Source organism: Bemisia tabaci, chromosome 9 (genome assembly GCF_918797505.1).
Source record: "Bemisia tabaci chromosome 9, PGI_BMITA_v3".
NCBI classification, from domain to species: Eukaryota; Metazoa; Arthropoda; class Insecta; order Hemiptera; family Aleyrodidae; genus Bemisia; species Bemisia tabaci.
This window is the reverse complement of record NC_092801.1, coordinates 32,069,023-32,088,747: the sequence shown is the minus strand read 5'-3', so window position 1 is coordinate 32,088,747 and position 19,725 is coordinate 32,069,023. Positions and strand designations below refer to the sequence as shown.

At 39.7% G+C, this 19,725-nt stretch overlaps 1 protein-coding gene across 1 annotated transcript in view; it reads right to left on the bottom strand.

The window, feature by feature from the left end:
* Positions 1-19,725, bottom strand: part of LOC109030401 (NACHT domain- and WD repeat-containing protein 1) — a 92,994-nt gene that overhangs the window by 19,997 nt on the left and 53,272 nt on the right. The window contains exons 3-7 of the mRNA XM_019041344.2: positions 8,012-8,371; positions 5,690-5,907; positions 3,154-3,285; positions 1,945-2,112; positions 473-640 (exon numbers count right to left, since the gene is read on the bottom strand). Coding sequence (XP_018896889.2) covers positions 473-640; positions 1,945-2,112; positions 3,154-3,285; positions 5,690-5,907; positions 8,012-8,371 — 1,046 coding nt within the window. The remainder of the gene's footprint in view (positions 1-472; positions 641-1,944; positions 2,113-3,153; positions 3,286-5,689; positions 5,908-8,011; positions 8,372-19,725) is intronic.

The window sequence follows — 19,725 nt, the reverse complement described above, 5'->3', positions numbered from 1 at the left end:
GAAATATCCTGCCTTTCCAATGTTTTGTTTTAATATTTTTGAATTTTTCTTTGGTTGAGTTTATATTTTTGGGCAATATATTTTGCACGTTTCTTTTAAACTGATCAATACATAGAAACATTGATTTGGCCAGCCAATTTACTTTACGTATTTGAATCTCCAAAGCGATAAAAATGGATCTTTCACACAAAAAGAAAGATAAAAACTAAGAAAGCTAAATTTCAGGGAGATAAATTTCAACAAGTGGGGTCTACTTCTATGTAGAAGCCTAAGACACAGACAATTCAGTAAAATATAACAACAAAAGCATGGATGACACAAGATAAAATATCCAAATTTTTACTTGGGTCTAACTGAGGATGACTGGATGTCTAATCAAAACGTTTTGGATCTTTTCATTTGTGTTTTTAGCCTTGTGACCGACGCTTTTGTTGTTATATTCTATTTAGCAAGTATGCAGTGCAACCATTACCTTCGCCTGATCTTCTTGTATTATAGATTCGACGATACTATTCAGATATTTATCTAGTTTTTCCTTCACCGAGGAAAGATATTGTGCGTGTTCCGGGTTTCCAGCATTTAAGCCTCCAGACAGCCATTTGACAGTCAATTTAATAATGTGTTTCTCATCTAATTGATTCTAAAAAAAGAGAAAGTACAATAATTATATCAAATGATGTAACACAGGTGAATATCTGCCTTTCTGTAAGAATGAGACTTCAGCCAAGAGGCTGTGGAAAACTTTAAAAGAAATTTAGACACATCCTGGATACACTACACACCTTAACAAAACATTCATCTTACTGATTCTTTTTGAAAACATAACATAAATTCATGCCTTGTACAAGATCAGAGCCGATAAAGATCTTAGCATGCAGGTTCTCACATCTCACAGCCTGATTTAGAAATTTGTTTGCAAAAATAATGCAGGGATGTGCTTATGACATGAGGTATCAAGAAAATGGCCTAGCTTATGAATCAATGTTTATTTAAAACGCAGAGTAGACATATCTTATTGAATGGATTGAATCCTGGAAAAATAACTTAATTCTTTTTGCAAATTGGAATTTTTCACTCCAGACAATTTGTCAAAAAAGGACTCCATTTTGCTAAGAATTAAAATCTCTGGTTCATGTTGGAAAAGACATGTGTGATAAGTTTCTCTACGCAAATGGGTGCTTTTACTGATGAGCCTGAAATTGTAGTTCTTCATTGCAAAATTTACTCCAAATCTGATCAACAAAACAAAATGACTTTCTGGACAAAAACTGCAATAAAATGTTATTAATTGGATTAAAAAAATAATTTTCCCGATTAAAAAAGATTAAACAAATTGGTCAACAGTGAACAAGATAAAGGATTATTCTGAAGATTAGTAAGGCTAAAATTGTGAGAGTATCTATAAACAATTGTTGCACAAATTTTCTGTGTTGAAGAGATTGATTTCAATGGAATATATGGTAAAATAAATTTGAATCGCAAAATTACGCCAGTTCTCAGAAGGAAGATTACGGCAAATCATTGCTTCACTCTGAAATCAACAGAGTATCAATCCTCAAGGTTCCATGGCATAAAAGTGGTTTGTTTAACACCATTATTACAAACCTTAAAACTTACTCCAAGTATGCTTTCACATTAGTTTTTGCACATTATATTTCGTATATTGCACATTATATTTTTGTCATAAATTATTTCTGTCATTTTGAACTTCTTTACCCAAAAAATCGCCTTATAATGGCGATTTTAAAATGGAAAAATAACTGAAGATTGTGGAAAAAAATAAGTGGTTGACTACATCGAGATTTTTTCTGCAGTGAATCTCAACAGCACAAAGGAAGGGGATTATTCTTCACGAGTTTTTCTGCCCCTCGCTGATTGTTTCAGTGATTGTGGTTTCAGGAAGGATTACAAGGCAAGTGAGGATTAACTTGGGGTGTAGCTTACTTTTAAGTCTCTTTGTAGATTATCCAATCTCCTTTTGAGTTCCTTTTCTGATGATGCAAGGCCAGCTTGCTCAGGTTTGGACTCATCAGGCAAATGGGTGTAAATGCGGTTGATCCAAATGCACCGTTTCGCTAGTTCCCGACTCATCACAACTGTATTGTGTACCTCCTTAAAGAAAACAAAAATCATGAGTTGTTAGATTTCTTGTAATATGATTCGAAAGGTACAAAGCCAGGAAGACTCGACGTAATATTGATGACAAAAGTGGGAAACCATGTATCTCTGTTTGCGACATTGCAGACTTCTCGAGATACTTTAACGTAAGTTCTTGAAAAATTTATTGATTTTTCTCTCTTGTTGCCAAAATATTCTATATAAATTTCAAGCGATAAAGTTGGGTTGTTCTTCCTTGAAAAAATAAAATTGGAGCATGCATTAAAACATTGCAGAGGAGATATGTATTTTCGCACTTTGGCCATTATGGTCCCACTTAACTATTTATTACTTAAAAATGGTAGCAAATTTTCTTCATAATTTTTTGGGAATTTGCTTCATGATTTTAGGATTTTTTTTTTTAAATTACCAAGAAAATTCTTGTTGAATGAGACATCACAATATTACAAACAAATAAGCGGTCTGTCTCTAACTCTTTAATGTAGAACAATTATTCTAGAAAGTAGTTGACAATGACTTCAAAAGATACACATTTTTTTCAAGGAATGTTCAAGAATATAGATCCTGTGCCACTTTTTGTAGAAAATTTTCTAATACCTATTGTACTCATCTCTTGTGTATCATTAAAGCGAAATGACGATGCTAGTAATCAGCATTTTTTAGAAAAATAAGTTTTCAATTTGCATACATCTTTGGTCAACAGTTTTAAATTTCGAGTTATTTCTTGTTCAAAGCAAAAATCTTTTTGAGCGACATACTATTTTCTAAATCTTAAGTACCTTTAAAACAGGGGAGAGCTTTGAAAAAAAAGCTCTGCACATGTGTTACACATCGAATAAGATTTACAGACAAATAAGGGGCCAACAAAATTTTTGAAATTTGCTGCTGGCTGAACTTCATTTTTTTTTTAAACACTGATCTTCAACCTTTAAGACCACAAACTCTTACACACTGATACGCATTTTTAAAAAAATTGCTGGGCCATTTCCAAGTTAGCAAACGTAACTCAAGTGACAATTGATAGAGGATACCAACCTGTTCAATGACAGTCGTTAAATAAGAGTCACGCTGCTCTTGTGAGAAAGCTGCGATCATAACCGAGAGAATCCTCTCAATTTCAGAGCTCCATGCACTTAGTGCTTCTTCTTTTTCGGCTGTTCCTTCAGTCTACACAGACATAAAAAAGCAATGATAGAACTGACAAGAGAATTCACAAACCTTAAAAAATTAGTGGAGGTATCATAAATTGGATAAGATCGATCGATAAGTTTTGGAGCCTGAGAAAAAATACCAAAGTAAAGCATTTTTCATAAACATTGTTCCAAGTTGAGGAGCTGAGTGAAATAATGCAGGGTCAAATAGAAGGAAACTTGCAATGAAAGAGTTTATTTTTAGTTATCTTTGGGATTTTTTAGATTTTCCCTGCTGATTATTGGGTGTTTCTTGTACAGAGGAAACAATGCTGAGGAATGGCATGTAAGCAGTAGTCTCTGATCTAAAATTCAACCCTTCACCTTGGGGCCCCTTGTTCCTGCCTCTATTTTTGAATTGGATTATTTTTTAGATTTTTTGAGAAGTTTAAGCTGCTTTCCAACAAAGAAAGGCCAGAAAATAGTTAAGGGATATTTCGTCAAAGATTTTTTGTCTAAGCATCTGTTTTTTCTAGTAGTTTATGTCCACGTGTTTTTTTGGCAGGGGAATTTTAGTCCACCTACCAATCGAGACCCAAAGTTAATTGGTCCACATGTAAATTCAAACGACAATTGCTCAAGATTTTTTTGGATGAAAATGTAAAATACCTTGCAAGAATGAGGGTTTGTTTGTTTGTTTTGTCCGACGGAGAAAAATATATAATTGAGATTTTTGATAACAATGGGGGAGCGTAAATTCCATGAGAGAAAATTCACTAACACCCTCTACACCTCTTTGGTGCAGCAGGACTTAATTATCTTTCAAGAAAATCTCATCTTGTTATACCTGAACCAGATAAACTTTTTGATTTGCCTCAGCCAAACACTCTTAGATTTTTCCTCTGTACGATATCTTCGTTATGGCGCCGGCGTGGCGCGGTGCTTCAAGCTACTATTTTGTCGCGTAGGTGTTGCACAATATCATACAAGATTGAAGGCACCCCAATGTATTATGCTTGATGACATCTTTAAAAAGCACGAAGTTCCCTCGCAAATTAAATCAGTGATGACGACAAAAAGAGAGCAGGAGTCGAAAAACTTACTAAGTCCTGGTATCTGTAATTAATAACGTTTAGCCTGATTTTTGAACTTCATAAGAAGAAAAAGTGACTTCATTCGAGCAGATATATGCTGAAATTTAGCTCTGAGAAGATTTCATAATGATTCAATAAAGAAAATAATGCTTTTTTAAAGAAGAAAAGATGCTCATGTAAAAAAAAAGTCACTTGCATCAAGCAGAAATCTGCTTTCATTCAGCCATTTTATTCTTGATTCAAAATAAAATTTTCTTGACAGCATACTCAAGAATGTTTCTGCCTAAACCGAATCACTTTTTTCTCTAATTAAATTCAAACATTAAGCTAAACGTTATTACATACGGTTGCTAGGATATAGTGAGTTTTTGGACTACCGCTCTCTTTTTGTGCCGTAGTATCTTGATTTATTTAGCAAAGAGAGCTCCATACTCTTGAAGGATGCCTGTCATTCATAACATGTTGGAGCGCCTCCAATTTCGTATGATACTGTGCAACACCTCTGTTGTGAAATAGTTGCTTGAGGCGCCATGGCACACTGCAGCGCGGCAGGCGGTCGGCCAGTACGAAACGTGCATTTGCATTGGCGCCTACAAACCTAAGTAGATACCTCAAGCATTGCGCAATGCGTGAGGTATCCCTGTTAGGTTTGTAGGCGCCAAAGCGCGTATCGCGCTGGCTGCACGCCGCCGCTCAGTTCTGTGTTAGGCTCTAATAATTAAACTCGCGGAGTCAGCGTTTTTCAACTCATGATTTTGAAATGTTTACAATGGATTATTCTCATTTAAATTGATAAACAAAAAAAATGTACCTAAAAAAGGAAAATATAATGTGTGTTTTGTAAATACTAAGGTGGTTTCTGTGTCAAATTAAATGATTTCCAAAGCATTCAATATTTTCTTTTATATTTTGTGCTTTTACTGTGCTACAGCGTGGTGGAAAAGGTTTTACAAATAATTGCGACATTTTAAAAATGTAAATGTTTTTAAAATGAGTAATATTTTTATCTAAAAAAAAAGAGTTTATAATAATGTTTAATTTTAAATAAAAAGTAAAAAAGTAACACTTCATTTAAAAAATGAGTTGCCAAAACAACACCTCCGTCTCTATCAATTTTCTCATTTCGATATTGTCAATATAATTTTACATACAAACTAAAATATAATGCTTGGACTAAGTCACTTGTTACTTATTTTACGCATGAGTGTAAACTACTGGACAAAACAGGTGCGTGGACAAAAAAATTGATGACGGAATGTTCTGAAACCCATAAAATATCTCTCTTTTCCTGAAGGGTCGGTCATTTTCGTTTGATATTTGAATATTTTATCAAAAATGCAGGTGTACCTGGAAGCCTGGAATGTGACTGGACACTGGCTGGAGCCGGTAGCAAGGTGGTTGGGCATGTTCGTCTTTGACATACCACTTTTTGAGCAGCTCGTTGTTTTCCGCCTTGCTGAGCGCGATCTCAAAGTCCTGCTCTTCGATCGTCTTCGGCAAAAGCGGCGTCCCCAATGAGTTGCTCAGGAACAGCACAGGGATTATGTAGGCCAGCTCTGACTGCCCTGAAAATTCAACAGTTTTACAGTGAATTAAAGTGACAGTTCTTAAAAAATACACATTAAAGACACTTTCACAGCATTTTCTGGTTTAATGCGACACTTGACTGCCAAAGACCAGTTGTGAACAATAATTTCTCAAAAGAGTCCCTGATAATGTTTTTTTCTTGGGGGCTCAAGTTGATAGCTCTTACACTCTGTTATGACTTCGGTACTTAGCGAGCATTTTAAAGGAAAATGAGAATTTAGGAAAAAAAAGGACAGACATTTATACAATTTTCTAGAATACAGAATCATCAAGAAGAGACCAACATTTCAGATATGTATGAAAGATAATAAAAGATACAATACAAATTTCGATTTTCAACTCCAAAGTCGAGGAAAATAAAATGCAGTTGGAGCGCGTTTAGCAGAAATGAACCAAGCTACATCAGCTATGGCCTTTAACAGGGCAATTCAATTTTTGACAAGAAAACGTTACTGCGGATTCCTCTGAAAATTTTTAAGGAATTTACTTTGTACTATGCAGAAAATTCACTGAAATTTCACGCAAAAGAAAAACGTCGTATGAACATTCGAGACTTGTCAAATTTCCTCGTAGAAAAAATGTGTTTTTGACGAAATTTATGCATATTTTTCCTTGAAATTTTCAAATATTTTAGATAAAATTGCGAGCAAAATAGTTTGAAAAATTTGGAAAAAAAAAATTTATAACTTCCCTGGTAAATTCGTATTTTATCAGAGGAAATTTAACATCGCCTTAGGGTTCATACGCAGGATGTCTACTGAAACAGGCTGCCCAAAAATCGGTACTTTTACAGTGCATTCCCAAGAAATTCAGTACCTCCTCATCAGAAAATTTCAGTACTTTTTCAGTGCCTCCAAATTAACAAAATTTGAGAAATTTCAAAAATTTGAAATTCTCGCTCAAATTGCGACAAAAATGAAGGAAAATCCGGAGCTTCTTGCAGAATTTCCGCACTATTTCAGTACTTCTGGACCACCCTTAAAAAATTAGGACTATTTCCGGACTTGTAGACACCCTGATACGGCGTTCTTCCTCAGGACGGCAGAGTATTCACTGAAAAAAAAACACATGGATCTGGAATCCAGACTCTTAAAAACATCGACAAGAAGAAATACTCTTGATTCAATCAGAATCTAGCTTAAATCAAGAACCAAGCCTCTTAATTTGAGCGGATTTCCTTTTGATTTAAGCTTCAATCTGATTGAATCAAGAGTATTTTTTCTTGTCAATGTTTCCAAGAGTCTGGACTCCAGCTCTAATGTGTTTTTTTCCAGTGCTTGTTCAAACTTAAACAAACAGAGAACTTTGCTTCTGATTTGCAGCTTTTTCGCCATGGTGGTAAAATGGGTTTTAGGACATTTTGTCAACGATTTTTTGTCCGCGCACCTGTTTTTTCTAGTAATTTACGTCCATGCGTCTTGTCAGCAGGGGAGTTTTGGTCCTTTTACAACACCTTGGCAACACCTCTATCGTGAAATAGTTGCTTGAGGCACAGTGGTGCGCTGCGGCGCACTGCGTAATGCGCGAAGTCTCCCCTTGTAGGCGCGAAATGCGCATTGGCGCAATGCTTGAAGTATCCCCTTAGGTCTGTAGGCGCCAGTGCGGTTTACGCGCTGGCCGGCCGTCCGCGCCGCTCTGTGTTTGGCTCTAATATTTAAACTCGCGGAGTCAGCGTTATTCAACTCATGATTTTGAATTGGTTGCACACTCTGCATGGATTATTCTCATTTAAATTGATGAAAGTAAAATATGTACTAAAGAAGAATGTCGAGTGTGTTTTGTAAATATTAAGGTGGTTCCGTGTCAAATTTAATGATTTCCAAAGCATTTTATAAATTTTTTCTTTTATATTTTGTGCTTTTACTGTGCTACAGCGAATACTCTGCCGTCCTAAGGAAGAACGCCATATCAGGGTGTCTAAAAGTCCGAAAATAGTACTCACTTTTAACGGCGGTCCGGAAGTACTGAAATAGTGCGGAAATTCCGAAGGAAGGTCCGGATTTTTCTTCATTTTTGTCGCGATTTGAGCGAGAAATTCAAATTTGTGGGGGTTTTTTTTCCAATGTTATTCGTGTGACTTACTTGCAAGTTCGCCGAGGCAGAGCTCGGGGAACTCGTGGTCCTGCTGCTTCTCGAGGGCGGTGCGCCAGTGGAGGTCGACTACGTGGAGCTCATAGCCGTGACCCTTGCAGAGGGCCCGCAGCCCGGGGAGGACCTCGTTGTGGAGGGCGCCCTTCTCCGCGCAGCAGTCCTGCGAGTCCGCCGCGCAGATGTACACCACGATCTTCCGCGACCGGTAGCTCGTCTTCGTCAGCTCCGTCGCCCCGAGCAGGAGTCGCTGCAGCTTCTCCGACAGCCCCGCCAGCCCCGGAGGCATCCGGGACTCCGGACGGGGTGGTTTTTCGGCCACCCCCGTTCCGACACCGCCTGCGGTAGTTACGTCTGAAACAGCCATTAAAACATGTTAAACAGGTGGAAAAAAAGAAAAAAATTCGTACTCAGTTCGTACTGCGGGCCGATTAATGAAATGTATAGACAAAGCTTAAATCGAGCAGCGCGAGAAGTTCCCAACTTTGATGCTTTGATGCGAATACAGTTTACTCGAAATAGAGGGACTTTCGTCGGACCAGTAACGTGGCGTGCTGTGCGATGTATCGATTGATCTGCCATTTAAACCATGGAAAAGGATCGATAAACGGGGTGTCCGCAACGAAGACCTTTATAATCGATTCTTTACCATAGCTTCAAATGGGAAAATATCGATAATCGATCATTCACGCCTCGCCACTGCGCCAGCAGCGGGCCGATTATTGACATTGATAGGCAAAGCTATAGACAAAGAAGGCATGGGGGTATAAAGCAATCCTATTGGTTGAAATGGGTGGTTCTCATAGACTAAGGGGGGAAATGATAGACTAACTGTCAGGTCTCTCGTGGGTTGCCGTTAGTTAGTCTATTACCTGCCTCCTTTGTCCATTGCAACCACCCGCTTATGCCGCAATAGGATCCCTACAAATCCTTTTTGTCCTCTTTGTCTATCAATTTCAATTATCAGCTCGTTGGTGCGCATTAGAGTTCAAAAAATTTAATTTTGATTCTGATTATAGTTTTTGGTACTTCTTGGCTTTGTTTTCCCCGCGAAATGGTGCGGACCCATGCAGCACCATTTCTCCACCTTCTTACATATTAAACAGAGTTTCTAGCAATTTTCAAAAATAAAATACCCTGACATTTCCTTGATTTCCCTTACGAAAACTGCCAAAAAACCGGGAGGAAATTCAAAATTCCGTGACGGACGGAAAAAATTATTCCTTGACATTTCCCTTGCAAAAAGGAAAAATGTTCGTATTTTTTCGACACGGTTGAACTGGGTAGATGTGAGACTTTTTTCATGTTTTAGGGATATAATGTGATGAATAGAGGAAAGTGTGTGGTGCCTAAGCTTATGAGTGATATTTTTGCCTCATTTGTAAAATGTAATAGACATCTGCAGAAATTTTGGTACACATTTTGGTAGAAATACCCGCAAGAGTAAAAGTTGCGAAACATATCTCATATTTCTGGTACTCTCATCATGTAGGTATTCTATGCCTAACAAGAAAAAATTATTATAAAAAAAAAATCACGATAGAGAATTATTCCGTTGAAAATAATTCAGAAATTAGTTCAGTGTTACATTCGTTCAAGTAGGTTTCTATGAGCGGAAAAAGTGAATCTTCCGAAAACGCAAAAAAAAGTATCGTTTATGGATTGAACCTAAGCTTAGATTCGTGTACCGTATTACGCGCGAAAATTAGAGAGGGAAATGTGGCAAGTCAAATGAAACTTCCTCTGTTCAAGCATCAAAAATCGACAAATCGCTCAGTCGCGTTGGTTTCGTTTCAAACTTGGCGAGAAGTTTTAAACAGAATTCTAACTCTGCAATATTCGATTCGTATTGGTCCGCGATTTCACTTGGGCAATAAACGCTAAAATGTTTCTCCTCGTGAATTATTCAGTTGTTTTCAATTTGCCTTCGATTGCGTCTGCAGCAATTGTTGTTATGAATATGTTGTGCGTACTGATTTCACCTCATTACATACTTGACCCTCTGAAGGCGTTTTATGTGCGTAAGTAGCGCAGTCTGTTGGAGGACGAACGAAGTGACGTACATAAAACGCTTTCAGAGAGTCATGTATGTAGTGAACTGAAATCAGCGCGCACAACATACGCGTAGCAACAATTGCTGCAGACGCAGCTGAAGGCGAATTGAAAACAACCGTAAGATAAGCCTATTGCAAACTTCGTCTAGAGCAAAAAGAAGAGTGCATTCCCATGGAAAATGGCTTAAAAACCACTTTGAGCTCTGAAGAAAGTCCAAGAAACACGTATCTCGGTTTACGACGTTCCAGATTTCGTCACCTTCCGGCCAAAGTATCAAAAGCGCCCTGCGACATTTCAAAATTTCCGCCGCCAATTCATTTTTTAGCTGAGACATTGTTCAACGAAGCTGTCTGAAAACTCCACTGAATTTTCTTTGCTCTGCCGATAAAATTCGGTGAAATTTCAGAGCAGATTTATCAAACAATTTCTCTATGAAAAAATAAAATGGTGGCGGAAATTTTGAAACGTCGCATGCCGCTTGTGATACTTCGGCCAGAAAGTGACGACTTCCTGTCATACTTAATTTTTTTGAGTGGCGAACTACTCAATGTCAATTCTCAAAACCGACTGTGATTTTTCTTCTTCGCGGGACGCAAATTCTGAGACGATTTCAAGAAACGATGTTTATTTGCTCTCCTTTAAAAAATTGAAATACGAAATACGCGGTTCGAAAGTTTCACCAACGATGACAAGGTATACGCAAGGATGCTGATATGTACAGGAAAATTTATGGAGTGAGGTTAATACATATGTATACGCACGAGCTATAGATATAGGTCTACAAATACATCGTAAAAAAGAATCAGGCATCAAATTGGGGGGAAAAAATCGATTATAAACACATCCGAAGATAGGAAAGACGTATTCAGGTCTCATACTTCGACTTTTCTGCCAAATCATGGTGACACCTTATTGGCAACATAGAGCGGGGCATTGCAAGTTCATGCTTCGCGCCATAGCGCCTTCAATTTTGTAGATGCAACACGGACATCCATCAAGCACGAATAGTTGTATCTCTGCGCCGTCATCAACGTGCGTACTATTACTTGACTAATGACGATAAGGATTTATCGATCAGGATCGACGATTCACGAACGATTCAAAAATCGACTGGCTGCGGATTACGTACTTCTAACACGGAATTTCGAACTCGACGCACGTGTCTGGAGTCGCCGAGATACCTGCGGCTAAACTCTTATTAGGTACAGGGTGTCTAGAAATCAAAAATAAAATTCCCTGACAATTCTCCGATTTCCCTGACAAAAACGCAAAAAAACCGGGGAAAATTTAAAATTCCGTGGCAGACGGAAAAAATAATTCCCTGACATTTCCCTGGCAAAAAGGAAAAATATTCCCAATTTTTCGACACGGTTGAACTGATCAGATGTAAGTAAGGGTTTTTTCCTGTTTTAGGGATAACATGTAATAAATAGAGCAAAATATATGACGCCTTAACTTATGCGAGATATTTTTGCCTCATTTATAAAATTTAAAAGACATCAGTGGAAATTCTGGTAGAAAATTTGGTAAAGAAATTCCCGCAAGAGTAAAATTCGCGAAATGTTTTCCGGAAAAGCCGTGTTTTTTGATTTCCCTGACTCGAAAATCGTTTGCAAAATAAAATTCCCTGACATGCCGAATTTTCATCCCCGACGTTTTCCCTGCTTTTCCTGACACTTCCCGGTTTTCCTAGAGTACCTATGTACGGGAGAGTATTGCCATCTCAATCCTTCTAATAGAAAAAAGTGTGCCGCTATCTGATTGGTCAACTATCATGGAGCCCCAAAGTTGGACCAACGCAAACAAACCCCAGCCCCTCCGCTCATTGTTTGGCCCGATGTAAACAAACAAGATGGCGGAAAAGTTCTACAAAGTTCTGGGCGTGATTTTGGGTGCGATAGAAATTTTTTTATATCCAACTTCTGAATTGAGTTCGGATCGAACTTTGATGAATGTTCTTGCCGAAAATTAAGCTTTGAGTGTAAGTATCATTCATTTCTCAGCCGATAATACGTGTTCCTCTGGGTCGGGTTTCTTTACATTGGTCCAACTTTGGAGCTCCATGATAGCCTGAAACTGATGGACCAATCAGAGAACGGCACAGAGATGGCAATACTCTCCCGTATACAGGTGTTCTAGGTTTTCCCGGCCGCTAGACATCCTGTAAACCCTTGACAGGTAAGATGGAAGGTTATCAGTCATGTAGGGGAAATGTGCAATCAACAAAATTACAGCATAACGATCGACTTTACGAGGAGATGAGCCCGTTCTAAAGTTCAAAGCTCAACGCAGAGGGCCTCTTGCGAATCGCATCGGCTGTTTTTGATACGGCTCCTTTTGGGCTCCCAGCAACAATAATTATCATGCAATATTGCATGTCTGAAAAGCAGTGTAGCCGAACACGCTCAATTTCCGGGTTTTACAGCGTCCGATTAGCCTTTCAGAACCCACCGTCTAGCAACCTTTTCGGAGGGTTTTCTGAAAGGCTCGTCAACCTTCCGCGGCCGTCACGCGCCTTCTCATCTTTTTAATTAAACAACAAACTTTCGCCGGTTGAAAGCCGTATGTTGCCTTATTAGAGCTTCCTACTTCACCGCGGGTCGTGACCCATCTTCCAGTCCTCTCGGCCGTTTCCTTTGTTCCTTTTTTCGTCGCACACGGAGGCAAAAACCTCGTGCGTGGGACCCGAAGTTAAGGTCATATGGATCTCTGAAGTTTTCGGATTGAGCATCTGAACACTTTAGGTCTAGCTGTCGAGGTTCGGATCACACATCTGAAACTTCAGTTCGTACATCTGAAGTACTTCAGGTGTGAGAACCGAAGTTTTTCGGATGTGAGAACCGAAGTTGTTCGGATGTGAGAACCGAAGTACTTCAGATGTACGAACTGAAGTTTCAGATGTGTGATCCAAACCTCAGCAGCTGGACCTACAGTGTTCAGATGCTCAATCCGAAAACTTCAGAGATCCATATGACCTAAACTTCGGGTCCCACGCACGAAGTTTTTTTCTCCGTGCACAGTGAACCGAGTCGACAAGAGAGGTCGGACATGACATTTATAACTGAAATGCAAATTTTGATGTTGAATTCGTCACATTTTAAATTTTAAGGGGTGTTTCTGAGAGAAAAATTCACGAAAAAACCAATGAAATCACTTTCAGAACCTTCAAGTTTTGTATAAACGGAGTTATGAGCGTTTAAAGTTTCCAAAATTTGTCCGACCTCTCCTATTGAGTCCTCTCGGCTCGTTTCTTTTGTTCCTTTTTTCGTCGCACAGTGAACCAAGTCGAAAAGAGAGGTCGGGCATGACATTTATAACTGAAACTGCAAAATTTTATGTTAAATTCGTCACATTTTAAATTTTAAGGGGTGTTCCTGAGAGAAAAATTCACGAAAAAACCAATGAAATCACTTTCAGAACCTTAAAGTTTTGTATAAACGGAGTTAAAGGTGTTTAAAGTTTCCAAAATTTGTCCGAACTCTCCTATTGACTCGGTCCAATGTGCGTCGTTTTGCCGTGGTTTGCAATATCATTTCCGAGGGGAACATTTTATTTTCCTACGCGTGGGATTTGAACTGGAATATTTGAAAACAGCGCGCTCCACGAGGCTAAAAAAGGCTCAAAAAAAGCTTGAAAAGGAAACGGTTAATGGGTCAGTTGCGCTGGCCTTAAAATCGTGTTTTACGTCGCAGCTCATGCGAGCTCATGATGATGTGGAAATCACATATCAAAAATTTTTCACCGTTTCAATTCTTGTCACAAGAAAATTGCATTTTTTTTACAATCTAATAGCAAAGATTTGACCAACAGTTGCAAAAAAATGTAATAAAATTGCAATACAATTGAAGTAATAGTACACATTTTCTCGCGATCAATATGCGTCTTTCTCGTTGCAAAATGGTACTTGGGACAAACTTACCAACAATACCTTCAATGGGTTAGAGCGGCGGGCGGCGCCTACAAACCTAACAGGAATACTTCACGCATTGCGCAATGTATCTAGTATTTTTTAATTTTGAAAAATCCTGATATTTTCCTGATTTTTCCGGATATGTTATAAAAGATTCCTGATTTTTTCATTTTGAAAATTCCTGATATTTTCCTGATTTTTCTCGACTCCTGACAAGGCAAAAGTCATTAAGACTTTCTCCGCAGAAGAGATTTGCGTGAGAAAAACTCCTGATAAAACGTCCGATTTTTCCGATTTTCCTGAATTTTTCCTAATCGGCCAAAATTCCTGATATTTTGCGGTTTCTCCGGTTTTTCCTGATGCTAGACACCCTGTTCAACGTTTGAACCTTTACTACGTGAGTCCAGCTCGCAGAGAGAGTAGCTCCTCTGACATAAGAACGTACCTCAATTTCCATGCGTTCCCAGTTACCGTATATCTTTACGCTTTCTGCGGCTCATACGGAAAAAGACATACGTCCTTACGCGACGTGATTTCTAAGGATGCCCCGCAGCGTCAAGAAACTGGACGCCGAAGAGGAAACGAATAACGATTGAAAGTTCGAACGTCCGTAATTGAAAACGAAAAATGCAGAAAGCTACCATCGAAAAGCTCCGGACGTTGCCAAATCGAGGCGGGATTTGAGAATTTTTGCGGATTCCCCTCGGAACGGTTTCACTGAATACTGAAAGCCGTGTTTGGGGGACATGATACGGTAAGCTGCACAAAAGGTGCTTGTTACGATAAGATTCTTCTCAAGAGCATTACGTCTAACATGTATTAGACATACACAAAAATGTGATAAACATATTGTCAAAACGATACGTACAAATTATATACAAAACAAATGGTTTTACAACATCGTGTCTAGGATTTTTGACTAGGCTCATTCCCTGATTTTCCCCTGATTTTCAGGAGCTTATTCCCTCATGAGAAACCGAAGTTTTCTCTCACTTGCTCGGGATTTTCTGAAGGAAAAAAATATAACTCTCCAGAGTTCCGTATAGGTATGAGTATCGATTTTAATTCATTTTTCAGCCACACTTCGGCGCACATTCAAAATTGTAATTCCAATAGTGTTCCTGGTGTGTATATTATCTGGTCAATGAAAGCTTCTCCATTCTTTAGATGAGTTGAAGCTTCAAACGTGCCATTCAAGAAGTCAATAAAAGCGCTCGGTATCAGATTAGACCGGTTTCTGGAACAGATTCCCTGATTTTTCCCTGCTGATTTCCCCTGTAAATTTTCATTCCCTGATGAATCCCGGTTTTCCCCGTTCTAGACACCATATGGTTTACAAGGCTAAGAAAATACGATAAACACAACCAGGAAGTTTCGGGCAAATTACATGCACATTCTCGACTAGAATAAAAGCTGAAAATATTAAAAATTAAAACAAGAAAATGAGCATGCAACTGACCGAGGTATGAATCAGTGCAAACTGAAAAAAAAAAATGTTTTTGCTCCCGAGAAAATACTTTTCTCTCTCGAGGGAATAGTTTTCTCTGCCGAGAAAATAATTTTCTTTCCCGAGAGAATAGTTGTGTCTCAGGTGAGACTACTTCTTCCTCAAAACACACAGGTTGTCTCTTAAGAGAGAAAATTGGTCTTTCAGGGAAGAAAAGTGGTGCCTCAGGAGACACAGGTTGTCCTTCAGTTTGCACTGATTCCTACCTCGGTCAGTTACATGCTACTTTTCTTTTTTTTTTAAATTTTTTTAGCCTTTGTTCCAGTTGAGAATGGGCATGTAATTGGCCCGAAACGTCCTGGTTGCGTTTATTATATTTTCTTACCGTTGCAAACCCATTGTTTGTATTTAATGTGTTTTTATCGTTGTGTGCATTTGGGCTATTGGGTTTCATCTGTCTCTTATCATATTGTCAAACGTCATCATTGAATCATCTATTTGGCGTACATATTTTGCATAAATCGTCGTCCCTTTGACGTGAGGACATATCTAAATTTCCTTTTACAAACAAATATTGACGCTTTCTGCGGGCTGATTATTGAAATTGATAGACAAAGCTATAGACAAAGAGGACAAAAGAGATATGGAGGGATCCTATTGGTGGAGGCGGGTGGTTACAATGGACAAAGGAGATAGGTAATAGACTAAGTAACGGCAACCCACGGGGGACCCGATAGTTAGTCCATCATTTTCTCCCTTAGTCTATAAGAACCACCCATTTCAACCGATAGGATCCCTCCATACTCCTTATGTGTTCTTTATCCATCGCTTTGTCTATCAATTTCAATTATTGGCCCGCTGGTGCTCATGCGGAAATTTCGATACGCCCTTACACGAGAGGTGCGACGGAATGTGTCAATTTCTCACTTTCCAAGCACCCGTCTCCGATGGCTCTAAAACGAAACCAAACTGGCAACAGTGGATCTCACTAATTCAAATGATAAATGATCAGTCGTAACACTCGATTTCGCTTGGAGCGGTTGCCACGGCAACTCCCCCCCTCCCCCCTCCTCGAACCCGGGAGCTTAGTCCGAGTGCTCATGAGGCGATGAGCCACCGATACCGTGGAGGGGGAGGGGGCAGGGTGTAAGATATGATGGGCAGGCCCTGGATTAGACGATTTATTAATGGTCCAGCGGCGCGGAGCGGCGGGGCCCGATAGCGCCTTCATTCTCTCGAGCGGCAACCGGCAGCGCTCGCGCCTTTCCGCGTAGGCAACCCGCTCGCCATGTGCAATTGACGCCGAGCCGAGCGGATTACTACGGAGAGGGGGGCGGGGGAGGCAAGACGCGGTGAATAATGCGACGGTTGAGTTTCGACGGCGCTCGAGCGTGTTTGCGTAGCGGCGCCTGCGGAGTTCGGCGTATGCTTCCCGCTTCGCAGGCTCGCGTGACGGGCGGCCTCGAATCGGGCGCGGGTATCATTATCACTCGATCGTGGGATCGGCTATTTGTCTCCGGTGGGTGCGCGGGGTGGAGGGGGCTATGAAGGGGGTGCGAGGGTATTGAAACAGTGCGCGGCGAAATGCCTAGCACTCATGGCGGCGAAATTATTCGCACGGTCTCGAGTTTCGTGCTACAGCACTCGACTTTTTCTATAGGATGTGTGATATCGTTCAGTCAAATCTACGGGGGGAATGAGCGAACATTGAAAAATCGACAACATTTCGCTGGGATATTGGTTTCATTTTAAATGGACCGCCAGGCAAAGTACAAATTTAAGCATTCTAATACATGTTACTAATCCAAAATTTCACGCAGAAAATGATTCTTGGATCGAAAATATCTGAAATCAACTCCGAACTGGACTGCATTTTGCAAAAAGGAACCACGAGCAATCAATTGTAGCTAAGAGCTCACGTAGAGTTTAAAACTCACAAAGCGCGGATGTTGTGTGGTTACGTGCTTTTAGAGATTCTTAGGACTGCATACACGGCTAATTGGTCGAGCGCATCAGGTCAGACGAGATCTTTCACTTGTGAGTTTGAAACTCACAAAGCGCGGAAGATGTGCGATTACGTGCTTTTGGAGATTCTTAGTGCTGCATGCACGGCTTATCGGTCGTTCGCATCATGTGAGACAAGATCTTTCACTTGTGACTTTAAAACTCACAAAGCGCGGCAGTTGTGTGGTTGAGTGTTTTTGGAGATTCTTAGGGCTGCACACACGGCTACTCGGTCGAACGCAACATACGACACGAGATCTTTTACTTCTGAGTTTAAAACTGACGAAGTGCAGAAGTTGTGCCGTTACGTGCTTTTGGGGATTAATGGCTGTATACACGGATATTCGGTCGAAAGCATCATTTGAGACGAGATCTTTCACTTGTGAGTTTAAAACTCACAAAGCGCAGAAGTTGTGCAGTTACGTGCTTTTGGAGATTCTTACGGCTGCATACAAATCTAATCGGTCGAACGCATCATCCAAATCGAGATCTTTCATTTCTAAGTTTAAAACTCACAAAGCGCGGATGTTGTGTGCTTACGTGCTTCCGGAGATTCTTAGGGCTGCACACACGGCTACTCGATCGAACGCATCATATGGGACGAGATCTTTCACTTCGGAGTTTAAAACTGACCAAGGGCGGAAGTTGTGCCGTTACGTGCTTTTGGGGATTAATGGCTGTATACATGGCTATTCGGTCGAACGCATCATTTGAGACGAGATTTTTCACTTGTGAGTTTAAACCTCACAAAGCGCAGAAGTTGTGCGGGTAGGTGCTTTTGGAGATTCTTAGGGCTGCATACAAATCTAATCGGTCGAACGCATCATGTGAATCGAGATTTTTCATTTCTAAGTTTAAAACTCACAAAGCGCGGATGTTGTGTAGTTACGTGCTTTTAGAGATTCTTAGGGCTGCATACACGGCTAATTGGTCGAGCGCATCATGCAAATCGAAATCTTTAAATTCTAAGTTTAAAACTCACGAAGCGCGGAAGATGTGCGGTTACGTGCTTTTGGAGATTCTTAGGGCTGCAGACACGGCTAATCGGTCGAACGCATCATGTGAGACAAGATCTTTCACTCGTGACTTTAAAACTCACGCAGTAGGATCATTCTGGTTTTTTGGGGATTTTTTTCACCTCAAAATTTTGGAAAATATGCGAACCTTCAATATCCGCGAGCGTAACATTCATCACCGCCGGTAACTTGCGATTGAGATGGACAAAAAGCTAAAATTTCACTTCAATTCCGTGTGATACCACATAACATTCTCCGGAGTTTGAATAGTTGCTCGCTTGATTTCCGCGGGTGTATCGCGAGGATACGCGATATTTCCGTAGGAATCGTTAAATCAAAAGAACTTACTCGTTTTCCATCTCTGAGCGTTGACTTCTGTAAATTACTTTAATACTATAGGAACGATAGCAGGGTCTCTAGTTTTTTTAGCATTTTGGGAAATCCTGATTCCAAAATATTTCCAAATCCTGATTTTTTGCGGATAAAAATTAGGAGAAAAATTGGCGAATGTGACTTCACAAAAATTGCTCGATAAAAAAATCCGATCGGATGGCCGACTTTTCTCAAATCCTGATTTTACGACCGATATTTCCTCAAATCCTGATGAAATCGGGATTAATTACTAATTGACCACAAATCCTGATGGAATCAGGAAAATCGGAAAAATCCTGATGCTAGACACCCTGGATAGTAGAGCGGGGTGTCTAAAATATACTGTCCGTGTGCTCTGCAGGTTGTCTACTAAAACAGGCTGGCCAAAAAGCAGTACTTTTACAGTATTTTTTTAGTACATTCCCAAGAAACTCAGTACCTCCTCAACAGAAAAATTCAGTACTTTTTCAATACCTTCAACCGACGAAATTCGAAAAATTTCAAAAATTGTAATTTCCCGCTCAAATTACGTCAAAAATGAAAAAAATTCTGAACTTTCTTGCAAAATTTCTGCATTTCTCAGTACTTCCGGTCCGTCCTTGAAAAATAAGTACTATTTCCGGACTTGTAGACACCTTGCTCTGCACGAAACTAGGAAATAAGGTAAGAAGACCGCTAGACCGGTATTCATTAACCGCTGTATACTGCCGTGCTAAGGAAGACCGCCGTATGAGCATTTAGACGTTGTCAAATTTCCTTTGAATCAGGAATTTTCGAGAAATGTTGTCAATATATTTGATCCGATTTTCCATAGAATTTTGCTCGTAATTTCACCTTAAGGGTCTGAAAATTTCAAGGCAGAGCATTCAAAACCTTTCTCGAAAATTAATATTTTCCGAGAGGA